At 44.0% G+C, this 15,550-nt stretch overlaps 1 protein-coding gene across 3 annotated transcripts in view; it reads right to left on the reverse strand.

Moving 5' to 3' along the window:
- RUNX2 (RUNX family transcription factor 2) overlaps window positions 1-15,550 on the reverse strand; it is a gene marked incomplete at both ends in the record, with an annotated part of 215,221 nt that overhangs the window by 83,529 nt on the left and 116,142 nt on the right. For all 3 annotated transcript variants that reach the window (XM_082302710.1, XM_082302712.1, XM_082302711.1), the window contains one exon: window positions 9,209-9,370. In XM_082302710.1, coding sequence (XP_082158836.1) covers window positions 9,209-9,370 — 162 coding nt within the window. The remainder of the gene's footprint in view (window positions 1-9,208; window positions 9,371-15,550) is intronic.

Genomic DNA, 15,550 nt, shown 5'->3' on the forward strand with positions numbered 1-15,550 from the left:
TTTATACATCTGTGGAGATGTGCTTATGTCAAGTTATTCTTCCTTGTGCCTCCCAGACGAAGCTTCACCATTGCTAAAAATCCTCACACTCCACAAAAACTCCTTGGACACAGCAGCACCATCAGGCACTGTGTAGGTACAGGGTTGGGTTCTCCCTGAGGGGCCGCTTCACCACCTGCACACCGCTCCTGGGGTCATGGGGAAACTGTCCCAAGCTCAGGAAGGCATCTCCTGCTTTTGATCCCTTCCCTCACTCTCTTTTGAGTCAGTCTGAAAGCAAATATTAAGAGATTTCCAGATTAGTGTCCCCAGATACACTCCCTTTATGCATATGAAATAGTTCCTTCTCCCTTAATAACATCCTTCGTGAGCCATGTGAAGGTATGCTCCCTCATTTTATCTCATCCATCTTCCTCTCCTTCGCTGCCGACATTGTTTGCTTTTGTACAACCACAGAAAAACTGAGCCACTTGCATGGCTCTTGCCTTCCCTTTTGGTCACCAGTATCAGCCCAGTATCACCAGTATCAAAGCTTTTTGAAATCTGACAGCCAAGCTGGCAGGACACCAGGTTCTTTTCTGCTAAAACATCCATCAAGAGGGGAGGAGATTGGGTCATGTGTAAAATGGGGCCAACAACCATTACTAAACCACTTCAAAAAGGTGTTTTTGAAGCTCTGCTGGGCTCTAACACTCCCTTGCTGACCAAATTCAGTGTGGTCAAATTCTGCGTGTCCAGAAATGAGAGGAAATTTCACTGAAAACCAAGGCAGCTCCAGCTTCTACCAGCAGCAGTCTTCTCCTCTTGAATTGTATTTTTTAGGGTAAAATTTGCAGAATTTAAACCATTCAGCTCCTGAAGGGCATATGATACTCCTTTACCTTACCTTCCGCCAAACACAGTTGCAGTCTGAGAAGGACCAAATTCTCCTGCATTTTATGGAACCATTTAATAAATTCAGATCAGCCAATTAATCAAACCCAATTCAATGCAACAAAGATGCAAGGCCACAAAGACTTAAGGGCAACATCATAGAATCACTGAATGGTTTGGGTTGGAAAGGGCCTTTTAAGGGTCATTTAGTCCAACCCTCCTGCCATGGGCAGCAACATCTTCAACTAGATCAGGTTGCTCAGAATTCCATTCAACCTGGCCTTGAATGTTTCCAGAGGTGGATCATCCACCACCTCTCTGGGCAGCCTGTGCCAGTATTTCACCGTCCTCACAGTGATGATTTCTTCATGCCTGATCTAAATCAACTCTTTCAGTTTAAAGCCATTCTCCCCTTGCGCTGTCACTCCATACTCTTGTCAGAAGTCCCTCCCCAGCTTCCTTGTGGGCCTGTTAGGGGAGGGAGGTAAATAACTGAACCTGACCACCCTGTATGCACCAGAGAGCTTCTTCACACATGAAGACCCATTTCCTCTCCACATCAGCACACATGTGATTCTGCCTCAGCTGCCATCACTGGCTCCATCCTAGGTAGAAAATTAACAGCAATTCCACAAAGGGAATGGAGAAATCATCAAACGCCTTTGCAGAAGGATGAAACAAAGAGCTCGATCCCACAGCCTTCCTGTTAGAGGCTTATTGACTTTATTGGGAACACACATCTAGGTAGTGGCTCAGTATCTGGCCCTTTGGAAGTCTGGAATTGAGGACCCGGTTGCCCCACTAACAATTAGCATTCTGTTTACAAAACCCAGCAGAGTCAGTAAGAATAATCATTACAAAACATGCTCAGACTGTGATTCCGGTTTAAGTTAATATAATTTTAATGAGTTCTTCAGAAAAAGCCTGGCACTTATGGAAAATTTCCTTAATTAATATCAGACCCTAAATTAGTAATAAAAAAAAGCCCTGAATATCATTTGGTCTCAAGCTGGAACTAAAGTATGTTTTGGCATCATTACTAACTGTTAGCAGCAAGTTCTGGAAACAGATGCAAATCTTGATATGTGTCCTAAATATAAAACACATTGCAAAAAAAGCTCAGATAAAAATATATCTATACATCCACATATATTTGAGTGTGCTATTTCCTGCCTGTATCAGCAACAAATTTATTCCATTTCAAAACATTCCACTTGTTTCTTTTCAGTATTTTAAAAAATCCCTTATTTCAGGAAAAAAACTCCTTCCCTCTGCCTTCATTCTTCCTGTTTATTTCCTCTCCCAACAGCCGTTTTAAGTAAATGAAAAGGGCTTAAAGACACACATTGTAACATTCAAACATCTGAAAATCAGCCCACTTGTTTTACCACCTAAATATGGGCATAGGTGCCTAATTTGAGGCCACCCACACCAGAAAAATTTGAGGTAGGGATCATGCAACGCATCTTCTGGACAATTACTCCAATGAGAGATTCAACCCAGTGGAGAGGCTGCTACTGAATGCCCACAGAAGAGTGCCAAGGTGCTGAGATTCCCAGGTGGCACCAAGTGGGCAGGAGACTAAAAATGGAAAATCTGTGGTAAACAAAATAAATAGAGCCAGTGAAAAATAAAAAAAAAAAAAAAAAGGAAGGCAAGTTACAAGTTTAGGGAAGGCAGCAAAATGAGTGGGTTGTTTCTGAAGACCTGAGCTCCCCCAAGTTCTTTACTTCGCCTTGACTCAGTTTCACCTCGCAGGGAAAGCATTGAACATTAGCGAGGGGAAACAGAGACAGAGACAACCTTGAGTCTTTCAGCTTCCATTTAATTAAAAAAAAAAAAAGAAGAAGAAGACAGAGTGAAAATTGTTATAGTCACCAAGAAAAACATCCCAGCATAGCGAGTGCACCAGAAACCAAGCTGGCTTCTTGGGTTTGCCAAGAGCCTGAGACAATATTGCTGAAGCGTGAACTGCTCATTCATTGCAGGGGCTGCTCACACCAGGGCCATGCTGGCAATAGCCACAGCATTAACTGTTTCTCTGCTTCCCAGAGCACATAAAGAAGAAAGGAATTGTATTTTGGAGACAGCACTAATGCCTTCTCTTATGAAAGGTCCTGTCCTGAAATGTGCTTATTGCCCACAATATTTAATGAAGTTAACAGGAATTAAGGGATGAAAGCATAGCTACTTCCATGGCCACAGTTTCTACTTAGTTGCTGTAAGGTTTTCTGAGCTCCTTAGGAGAAGAAACAACTTTTATTTCTAAAAGTTGTTTCAAAGACCAAATTCCTCCCAAAAGGAAAAATCCTTGTTACAAAAATCATGTGAGTACATGACACTAGCGAAATCCAAGGTAGTTCAGATATAGGGTGAGAAACCCAAAATGATAACCAGTACAAGACCCCAAGAAAAATAAAAGCCCATCACAGTCAGCCTCTTTCTCATTGACATACAAACACTAAATCCAGAGGTTCAGCTGGAGCTGCTTCCATTACATGTGTTTTTTTATTACATGATTTTTCTGCTAACAAGAATGAAAATCAAATTGTGTAAAACAACAGTATTGCCCCTGATTAGGGCATGGCTGGCTTTACATTTATACTTGCCAGCCATCAGTGAGCTGGGGGAACACGAAGATTTCTTAAATTTTAATTTGTGATGAGGGTCCAGGATGGCCCAAAATATTGTGGCGATTTATCTACAGAGTGAGACGAATTAATGGGAAAGTTTGGCCATACACGAACTAGCAAACAGGGTCAGGGCATATTCTCTGGCTCTCAATCCAGTCAGGATGGTCTGGCCACAGATGTAATGTTAAATCCTGGCTCCATAACGGGGTCGCTGACTCTGAGCCGCCCACAGGAACAGGTTCAGAACTCTGCTCATTTCCAAACCACGGTTGGGACCTGTTTGTGACCATGCTGGCCAACCCCACTCAAAACCAGCCTTGCTGACAGTTTAACAGTACTGATATTTAACAGTCCAGCCCTACCACTGTGTAATTTATTGGTGAAGACACCACTTTCTGGCCATTTTAGTTCAGAGGGAGAGGTCTGCAGACTTTTGTTTAGGGGCTGATCCCAGCATCTCCCTCATCTACCTCAACATGCCCCTACTCAATGACACCATAAATATAAAGACAGCAAAGTCCACCCTGCATGCTGTGGGAACTCCAGCTAGCGGGACAGCAGTCTCTGGGCGTGGTGGCGCATCCCCAACTGATAAATATCTAGGAAGAATGCAAGCCCAGGGCTGGAAAAGGCAGGTTTGGTGATTTGTCCTACTATTTAGATTCAGTTTTAATTTTCTCATTTGTCATATGGCATCTGTCAGACACAGACAGGATCTTCCACAGTCAGCACTGAATGTGTTTGTGGTACACCTGCAGGACAGGTCCTCCAGCATCTGAAGATCTTCACCCTGCAAGTCTCTCTCAAAGGTGAAGCAAAGAGACTTGTGTTTAGGCAGAAGGGGGAGTAGGTCCAGGAAAAGTGTAGAGGAAGATAAAGCCTTCCCATCTTCCCCTTCTCAGGATTCTCAACAAAATTAAAATCAAGCTCAAACCCTGCAACAGCGGAGAAGGTCGAGGTCAGGGTGAGGTAGGGTTAAACCAGGACTAGAGTGTAATTAGGCTGTGATATGCATATGTTTATGGGACAGTTAAATTGTCTCTTAAATCACCTCAGCAAAGGCAGACTATCAGATCATACGTGCCTGTACTTGAACTACTCACCTAGGTTCGCTTCAGAGACAAACAGGCTCTTCCCAGGCACTGCCAAGGACCAGCACAGAGCACCTGCAGACCAGTCAAGTCCTGAAAATGCCAGTTTGTCCCCACTGACTCAAAAGGGAGTTGAAGGTGAGTGTCTCAGGAATGGATGTCTGCCCTGGGGACATCTATACCCACCCCTCCTTCACCTGCCTGGGAGCAGCCCTCTTGTGACTGCAAGAACAATTCGACCTGTACTCCCTGCCCTGAATCTTCCATGTGGGGAGGACTTGCTGGATCAGCCCCAAAGTGTTATGTAAAATGGCTGTGATGTGTATATTTATATGAATCATATACATTAATTACATAATAGTCACCCATGCTCCCCATCCCACATGCACTTTGGTTATGCATAGGACACAAAGACTGAGTGCATTCACTATGAACCATGAAATAAGACTACATCCCTCAGGCAAAGTCTCTCTAAAATGACCCTTTTCTTATATTCCCATGGCTTCCACTACAATATTATTTAATTAAGAATATTAATGTGCTGGGCCACCAACTTTCACTGTCTTCTGGGGAAGTCTGAGCAGACAGACATTTTAATAAAACATGGGGAATCTTGTTCTTTTTATGATTGAGTTGGAATATTAAGGTAATGCAATTTCATGGCATCATAAACTTGTTTTTTTATTTGTTCTTGATATGAATGTGAAACTTCTGGACCAGAGAGATCATGGGTTCAAAAGCTGCATGCGTGATGCCAGATAATCTTTTTTTTGCTTTGCTTTTCAGCTCATGCTGTTGAACACTGCCCAAATACCTGGGACATATCATTGATTTGTTGTAGAGCAGTGCAAACAGAGCACTGATCCCCATTTGGAGAACAGAAGATGAATGCTTGCAGTTTGGCAGCCACGGGCACACATGTGCACGTGCCCGCAGCATGCATGCAAACCTGCCAGTTGTGCAAAGCAATCATTCGAGACACTGACACAACCAGTTCAGCTGCATTGCAGCAGCTGCCCGAGGAGCTCCTTGGGGTTGCAGCCTGCTGCCCTTTTCTCCTCTCCCATGGGATGAGGAACTGCACGCACTGCTACGGCAGTGGCCGACCACCTCCTGTCCTGCAGCCCCAAGCCTCTTCTGATGCTCAGCCTAATCTGGGGTTGAAACATAGGCAACCTCATGACCAAGAATCATCGGGTCCAACCCAGCAGCACCATGTTCAACATTAAACTGTGTCCCTAAGGGCCACATCCATGTGCCTTTTGGACACTTCCAGGGATGGTGAGTCCACCACTTCCTTGAGCAGCCTCTTCCAATGCCTGACCACCACCATTTCAGTGAAGAATTTTTTCCTAATATCCAATCCAAATATCCTCTGGTGCAACTTGAGGCCATTTTCTGTCATTCTGTCACTTGTGACTTGGGAGAAGAGCCCGACCCCCACCTGGCTGCCCCTCCTGTCAGGGAGTTGTAGAGAGTAAGAAAGTTCCCCCTGAGCCTCCTTTTCTCCAGGCTGAGCCCCCCCACCTCCCTCAGCTGCTCCTCACCAGACTTGTGCTCCACCCCCTTCCCCAGCTCCATTCCCTTTTCTGGACACACTCCAGCCCCTCAATGTCCTTCCTGGATTGAGGGGCCCAAAACTGAGCACAGGATTTGGGGTGTGGCCTCAGCAGGGCCCAGCCCAGCAGACAGTCACTGTCCTAGTCCTGCCGCCACACGACTGCTGATACAGGCCAGGTGCCATTGGCCTCCTTGGCCACCTGGGCACACTGCTGGCTCACGTATCCATCCCAAGATGGGGAAGAACATCACCTCTTGGGCCATAGGATGAGTGTGTTTTTGGTCAAAGGAAAATGCTTAAAAGTAGCTCTTGAGGGCTGCCAGTGACAATAAAATCAGGAGCCACTTTTGCTTTATTGGATGGAATATTTTCAACATCTGGGTGAGAACAACTTTAACAGTTGTCCAGGTAAAGCCATGGAGGCTTGTGGAAAGGCTGGGTGATGTGAAATCAGGGCAGATAGGAAGTTCTATGCCTGTAGGTGTGACAGCCAAGGCCTAAGGGGGAGGTTTTACTCATTTTTCCTCCTGCATGATGTTAAGCAACAGGCAGTAAATATGGCATTCATTAAAATGACCTTGTATACTTTTAACAGCCTCGATAATCAGATTTCTGCCACTGTATCGGAAAGCGACATTTTTACTCAAGGCCTTATAAAACTCTAATTTCTCCCTCATGCTTTAGAGATGCCTGAAGTTTGCTAAGGATTTTAGTGTTTCTTAGCAGTCATTTTCTACCTCTTCAAAGTTCTGGTCTCTTCCTAAATACACATTAAGTAACTGAGTGGAGATTTGCATTTCTTTGAGTGTGAGGGATAAACTGTTTGCTGTACAGGGCAACTTAAAACTTGCATTTCTCTCTCTCTTTCGACACGGGAGGGGTTGGATGCTGCCCTCCCCCCCTGTGGCACTGCCAGTGAAATCCTTGAGAGGCACTGTCAGGCTTGCAGCTGGGACTGCAATGTGCCTCCTTGCATCCTGAGCATCTGAGCGGGTCCTTTAGTCAGGAATGCTGCTCTCTAGTTCTGAGTAGAGCATTTCTATTCTGAATTTCTATTTCTGTCAGCAAACACTGCACACGACCTCTGGCACTTGTGGAAGATCAAAGCCCCCTTTTTCACTCTTGAACCTAACTGGAAGCAGGATCCCCACAGTGGGAAAAAGTCAGGGCATTGCAGAGGCATCGCTCGAGCCCTGGAAAGATGAAGGACAAGAAGCACGAAGGCAACTGGCCATAGAGCACGGCAGGAAAGTTCAGTCCACGGCCACACAATGTACACAGCCAGGTCTTTTAGTCACTCTGCCTGTGCCCACATGCCAGGCACTCACGTCTGAATACACACAGACAAGCAAGGGCTGCAGGGCAAGCATGCGGCGTGCAGCTGCCAGGTCCCAGCCGAGCCTCTCCTGCAGGTATTGCCACAGGCATGATTGCAAAAATAACCCATTTGACAACACAGACCATCAGGAGGCTCTGACTCAAAGGGAACCTGTTTCGGGCCAAACAAAGCATTTCCTCGCATCAAGATGATCGGGTTTTTGACCCAAGTCAGGGCATTGCATGGAGAGCCCGCAGGAACCTGCTCCAAAACCCCCCAGCCCTCAGCCCACGTGGAGATCTTTGGCATCTCTGTGAAGGCAGAGTGCACGAGGGCTGCAGAGGGGTTTGCAGCTGTTTGAGAAATAAAGCTTCCCTCCTCCAAGATGAAAGGAATCAAGGAGTCTACGCTAATCAAATCCTCCGTGCCTGCTGGCTGCAATTCAGCTTGACAGAGATGCAGCTCAGTGGAGTGATCAACATTTCCAGTGTTGTGAGCTTGGTGGAAGGGGAAAACACGACAGCAAGAAATTCACCTGGCTGGGAGTCAAACAGGTGTATGGCAGCAGCATCCAAGATTATAATAATATCTTGCAAACATGCAAAAAATAGATGTAATAAGACTGATTCTTTGGTTTTCATTAATGAATCATAAAGGCTCTCTTTATATTACACATGGTTTTTTGGCATACGCGGCTAATATTTCCACACTTGCAAGGTTGGAGTTTTAATACTGAGCCTCCCTCCCCTAAGGTTCCTCATTTTTGGCAAGAGGTACAAGGTGACTGTGTGCCATGACAGGCTCTCTCTTACTTTGGGGCAATCAGATTACTTTACACAGATGGTTTTATCACTGAGACCATTAGAGGTGAATTGTGCAATATATAAATGTGCATTTGTTTGGTAAAAAAAAAGTCTCAGTTCCTCACTGCTGTCTTGTCTATGTTCCTAAATGTATTTCCTCTCTCCTGCATCATTCCAAAACACAATTTGTCCAATCTTTACCTTAAAGTGACTCAGCTTGTTTCTGATAGGCATCTTAAGTACATATTAACTAAGGAAACAGGCTTTCTTGAGCTGCTGGATTGAAATGCAGGAGAATGAACCTCAGCCTTAACTACTGAAGAAATAAAGGCATCTATTTGTCAGGATGCCTAACAACACACACACCACAAAAGTAAAGCACCAACAAATAGAGAGTATAACATTTACGTTAAAACACAGAATCACAGAATAGTTTGGGTTGGAAGGGACCTTAAGATCATCTTGTTCCAACCCCCTGCCATGGGCAGGGACACCTTCCACTAGACCAAGTTGCTCCAAGCCCCATCCAACCTGGCCTTGAACACTTCCAGGGATGGGGCATCCACAGCTTTTCTGGGCAACCTGTGCCAGTACATAATTACATGCAAGTAAACATCCTTTTGAAGGGGAAATAAAAAAAAAACCAAACCAAAACCTAGAGAATTTGTTCAAAGAATCATGTTCACAATTTAAAAATAATCTGATCTGAAATGGATTTAAAGTCATTCGAGAGATACATGCTCAGAGCAACATAGCAGCTCTTCCATGTCGAAAAAAAAGGGATTTTGAATCCTGCCTGCAGTGCAGGAACCCTGGTACCACTGCTGAGGTTTGCTCTCCTTGCCAAGGTTTGTCTGAGGCCACGGAGGCAGCTGCTGCCAGTCCTGTTCCTCTCTGCATAATTGTTTTAGGCAAAACAGAGTCTTTACCTGAGAGGCGTCTGGGCACATCGGTAATGGCTGGAAGTCCTGTGCCTCGAGTGGAGGACAGGGGAGTTGTGGAGTGAATGGACGGTGAAGTCATCTGGCTCAAGTAGGATGGGTAAGACTGGTCATAGGACCATGGCGGGGATGACTGCGCCTGCCTGGGGTCTAGGGGGAAAAAAATCAAAAAAAAAAAAGAAAAAGAGAAAATTTTTTTAAAAGGAAGAAAAGTTTTAAGGTATCAACAGCCTAATTGAAAGAAGTGGGATTACTGAACATACACACATCAGTGCTATGAGGAATGAGAATGCAATGAAACACAACTTGCTCCTCAACGACTCAACCCTTTCAAGTCTCTCTCTGTACTTTTCCCTCCTCAGAATAATTTCTGTGGGAAATGAACAGACCAGAGAGCAGGGTTTTAAAAATCTAGAAGTTGTGCTGCAAATTCCTGGTGTCTCTCTTCCAACATGTTATAGCAAGAGTTGCCAGTCCTCAAAGAATCAGAAAGAGAAGCAGACAGCAAGGATGAGCCCCAGGTCTGATCTTAGGAAGTGGACTTCATGGAATCATAGAATCATTAAGGTTGGAAAAGACCTCTAAGACCTTGAGTCCAACCATTAACCCAGCACTGCCAGGTCCACCACTAAACCATGTCCCTAAGCTCCACAGCTACATGTTTTTTGAACACTTCCAAGGATAGCGACTCCACCACTTCCCTGGGCAGCCTGTTCCAAAGCCTGAACAACTTCTGAGTGAAGAAAATTTTCATAAGATCCAATTTATATCTCCCTGGCACACTCTAAGGCTGTTTCCTTCAGAGGTGGGGAGACTCTACAGTCAGCCCTTGGCACAGCTGTCAAGCTGTTATCCAGTTCAAACATCACACAATACTGTTTTCAGTGCTGAAAATACTAGCCAAGGAGAAAAATGTCATTATTCTTATCAGCATCCATCAAAAAATGTCACATTTGGATGCTGGCCCAATTACCTACAGTCCCCTTAATTACAAAATATGAAACCAAATGGTTTGGTATAACTATCGGAAGCTAATGATAACTTTTGACGTATTTGCAACATCAAAATGATTTTAAGGAGGAAACGATTTTAAGGATAAACACAGCTTAATTTTTGCTGAAGCTCTGGTGGAAAGAGACCTAGATTTGCTCACTTATGTTTGGATTTATAAACTATTTACTCTCAGTTAATATCTGATGATAAAGATGCCACTGAATACCTCATAAATTATGATTTTTATTCCTTTACATCAATAAAAACAATACACTTTCAACCCCAAAGTTTGTTTTGGGCACTGCACAATAAACAGAAAACTATCTCTGAACCAGCTCATAGAAATTGTAGAACATCCCTTCAAATCCGGCCCAGTATTTTCAGGGAAGCACACCAAGTCCATTCAGTTTGGAGAACCTGCTCTATCAGAACACTGTGCTAAAGCCCTGCTTTGAAGACAGCAATGTGACAGCCACATGTCATAAGAAAAGGCTCTTTTTCAGGAAATTCAACTTTTTTTTTTCTTTTTTTAACTCCTTTCCCTGCTCTTCCACACAGCAAAACCTTGTAGCTTCAGCTACTTCTTGTTTATTATTTCTCTTCAGACATGATTTGTTTGAAGAGATGTCTGGAAAGCAGATACTTCCTTGAAGCAAAATAACCATATAGATATATATAAAAAAAACAACCTTCCAACTTAATTTTAAGAGGATTTTCCTGGAGTTTGCCATGTATATTAGAGCTGAGTAATATAAATGGTTAACATAAACTTCTCAGAAATCCAAAGGACACTTGATCATTAAATGTAATGAACTTCTTTGTTTTAACAATTTCAAGGCCAGGGTTGTATAGATTGGCACAGGTTCAAATCTGACTGACTGCTCATTGTTACATCTGATATTGACATATTTCTCTGCCTCATTCCACTACGATAATTCACCATTCACTCAATGGTAAATGATCTTCAACTGGGAACAGAAAGCCTAGGCTAGCTGGGAAAACAATCTTAAAATTAATGGTGTGTTAGGAGCACAATCTCAAATCCAAGATCCTTCAAACTCCAGGAGCTTTTCAATCTCTACTTCTGAATCGAAAACAGAGTCCCCTGAAGTTTTAGGTTTAGATCAGCTCCAATGCTAGGAGGAAATAACATAGCAGGTAAAGACTGGGAAAAAAATCATAGCAGAGGATGTTTTTACATAAGTTTGGTCTAAGATGGTGGAAATTTCAGAAAAAGACGTGCCTTTCTGGAGGCTCATGGCACTCCTGCTAGTGCAATCCTCATGGCACAAGAAGTTCTTGAGCACCTCTGGCACTCTAATCACTTTGAATACCCATGCTAGACTTGGTTTTACACTTAACACCCTTAAACCAACAACTGTGAATGTCTGTGTGGACACAAGAATGACAAATAGCAAAGAGTGGTTTTTCTAAGGCTCATGTGCTATTTCAAAACAGTATCACATACTGCATTGTGAGAAGCAGGATAAGGGGCTGGATGGACCATCACTTGACCCCAAAACATATCATATATTCTTGCAACAGCTACCTTAAATACATCCATCTTCCCGGGGAATAGGAAATAATGAAGAGGAAAATCTTTAACCAAATTGAACATTAGATGATTCATCAGAGCTCAGTGACGGAGGAGAAGGTCTCAGTATGTCAGGCCAGAGGGTTACTACAATTCCTCCACACAAAGGCATGGCTGAGGTCATGGTCGAGGCAGGGTGGGAAATTTTGCCCAGGGGCTGACTGTCTTGAGATATTTTTGACCCGTTAGGCAACCGGAAAGTGAAGATACAAGTTTTACCAGATCCCAGAGCAAATGCCCTAAAGCCAACCCTTGCTGCCTGGTGGCGGTCAAGGTTTGCATGGATGTGAGAGAAGAGGGTGGTGAAACACCATCACCTTGCCAAGTCAAAGGTGACGTGTGAGCCCACAGGGCAAACATCACTGCTCAGCAGCATTGCCCAATCCACAGTGAAAAATGCCACGAGGAAGAGCCCAAAGCTGCCTCCAATAGGCCCTGAAGGTAGACATCCTGTTCCTGTGGCACCCTCTGGTCCCACCAGGAGATGGTCTTTGCAATGGTGCTAAAGCAGTGACTTTGGCCACTGAGACTCACCATACCATCTCTTCTGGTCCCACACACAACCAAACATCCTGGGGGAAGGAGGGTGCTGGAGGCACGATAGGGATGTGTCAGCTGCCACAACAGTGCTTCCAGGGCAGATCCACATGGATACTTCTGAGGCAAACACAATGAGGCCCTTAGGAGGGTCACCTCCTCCTTGCTCTGGCCCAGAAAGGGTGGGATGACTATTTAACACATACTATTGGGGAAGAAGCTATGAGGTGATTTGTGAGAGGTTTTTCTTGGCCTCCTACACCACAGACCAGCTTCCCTACTGGCTCTGTCTGGTGGGCTCCCATGTGTCCACAGGGACCCAAAACACTACATGCTCTGCAGGCACGGCACATCTTCCCCATCACAAAAAGCCCAGAACAGATGAGAAACCTTAAAGCGCTGAGGCAGAGTGCATGTGGATTCCTCCCTAAAGGAATCCCTCCAAAACAAGGAAAAATACTTAATATAAAAATAAAATGAACTGCCCAGGAGAAAGCCCCCCACATTTCCATATTGCAGACATAGGGAAGGGCTAACAGAGCATTCAACTACAGTGAAGAAGTCAGAGGGCCACTCTGAGCTGGCATTTGCACTTGAACACTTTGGAGTGATTACTAAGAGCAGTCCTCCTTTTGTAAACATTTCTGTTATGCCTGCGTGGGTGTGAGGGGAAGTGCAGCTCTCAGCGTATTCCTTCACAGCAGGCATATCGTGGGTATGCTGAGACAGCCTGGGCACAGTTCAGCTGAAACAAATCAGCTGGGTGAGGCCTAAACTAATGCACAAACAGTTCCATCCTGTTTGCACTTCCAGGTGAACCTTGACAAAGCAGGAAATACTGAGTATTGCATATTATTTTGTGTCTAGGTTTTGCTGTCACATTTATAGTCACAGGAGATATGCAGGCTTCTTGACCTTTGTTGTCTCTGACTGATTATGTCAAATGGACTGTGGATATTGATGCTTAATGGACAATAAGAGTCCTTAAAAATTAGTCCAAGATTAGATGCACCACATAAAACTAAAATTAAAAAGGAAAGAATGAAAAAGCCTGTCTAGTGACCCATTCTCCCACCAATGACATTGGCTCTCCAGTATCACAACTTCTCTTCTTCCAGCAGAAATCATCATAGGATCATACAACTGTTTGGGTCAGAAGGGACCTTAAAGATCATCTAGTTCCAATCCCCCTGACATGGGGAGGGACACCTTCCATGTTCTGAAGTGTCAATGGAGAGAAGAAAAAACCTGCAAATATCCCCGAAGAGCAAGTTTTTCCAATACTTTGGCATTGGACTGTGAAGCACACTAATTTTCTATAGGAGAAAAACCAATTCCCCGTTTTCCAAGCTGAGTTACATGACCAGAGCATGATCACAGGCTGGCAGCTCCTCAGTGTACTGTCTATAACACCCAGACATCACATGCATCACACTCTCATTTAAACCCAGCCATCAGCTCTAGTGCTGGTTGCTGCTGGTTGGATTAGTGCTACTGCCAACAGTAAAAAACAAACTGTCTGGAGCTATCTTTGGTAAACACTTAGAGCAAATATCCTCACTTCTGATCTTAACAAAGCCAAGATGACTTTCTGCATGAGTAACCCAACTATTGTTGTAACACCAACCCCCTCAGCAAAACAACAACAGCAAAATGCAACTTTTTTCTCTTCTCTAACTCTTTCATGGGTATCTTTGAAAGCCCAGGGCTTCATCTGAATTGCCCAGTTCAATCAACAAAGTCAAATCCAGTGGGGTTACACCCCAATGTACAGAAAAGTAATTGAGACCAGATTTTGGCCTGAAGAACCTCTAAGCCCATTTCTCTTCCTATCCCTCCAACAGTCACATTTTTGAAATACAAAAAAAAAGATCAGCTCGACAAATCATGCCAGGAGGGCAGCTAAGTTTTAAAAGGGGGATGGGGGAAATAAAGTTAAAAGAATAATAGGAGGGACACAAGCTTTATGAAATTGAGGTCCACAATGGCAACTTGCCAGTCAACCAGAGGATGCAAACAATTTGCATAAAATAGAGCAGGCTGCAGATTCAGTTTACACTGTCCCTGAATCAGTCCCTGTCTGCCAGTGAAGATGTATCCCCTCCCTACCTTCCTTAAGCCAGCTTTGAAGACCTTAGATCTGCTTAAAAAATGATAAGAAATGGAAGCATAACAACCCTGAAGTGCGTGGAGAGGGGGAAGAGGAAAAGGGGGAAAAAAAGGTTTCACAGGACCTGCCTTTGAGGGCTGTTATTTCAGTGATGAAAGTCACAGGTTGCCTATAGATCAGCCAGTGCCACATTGGTGATGGAGCATGAAACCTCACTTAACTCCCACTTTGCTTTCCCTGCAGCCCAGGCGATGGGGTCCTCACACCGACCACATTCCTGCCATTACACCCACGGCTTTTCCTGGCCTACAGAAGCTAATCCTCACCAGTTGCATCTTAGAAAAACAAGTTTTTGTTGTCTCATACTGGAACACTGATGCAACAGCTCAGTGTCTGAACAGGAATGCAATTGGATACATGAGCAAGTTGCATGAGCCCGTTAGGGAAAGGGGAAAAATATAAAAAAGCAAATATACCAGTAACCAAATGTGAATGGACAGGATTCCTGATTTACGGGCAGCAAGCAGGGTTCAAATTGGATCTGCACTGCCTCAGCAAAGGCAGCTGCTTATTGGACCATTTGTTTTTTAATCACCCTTCCATGTAGCTTTTGCTGAATCCTAGTTAAAATGCCATGTTGAATAAGGCAAACTCTGTGCCTTGTCCTGCCACAGCCCAGTCCTGTGGTAGGTTAAGGACTGAGCTGTGATTTGTTCAACCTGTACTCTGATACTCCAGGAAAATAAACACAACCTAGACAGAGAAAAGAAATATAAGAGTGAACCCCAAAGTGCTGAGTTCTTTCAGACGCAGGTGTGGGTCAGCCAGGCTTCAAGTAATATGTCTGTTTAATCATGCAATAGTTATGCAAGACCTCAAGTGGAATAAAGCAAAACGTTTATGTGCTTCCTAGCAATAATATGGATTTTGTGTAGGAAACCAGTATTTACTGTTCAAGTTATTAGGAATTCATTATTTCCCTAAATAATAACTAGGTAAAGAGATAATGAAATCACAGCATTTCTAAAGGAATGCTTGGTTAATTCCAATAAAGGTAATAAAAAAATCCTGTTTTTCAGAGAAGTGTCTATTCCCC

The sequence above is a fragment of the Coloeus monedula genome (genome assembly GCF_965178545.1).
Source record: "Coloeus monedula genome assembly, chromosome: 2".
NCBI lineage: Eukaryota > Metazoa > Chordata > Aves > Passeriformes > Corvidae > Coloeus > Coloeus monedula.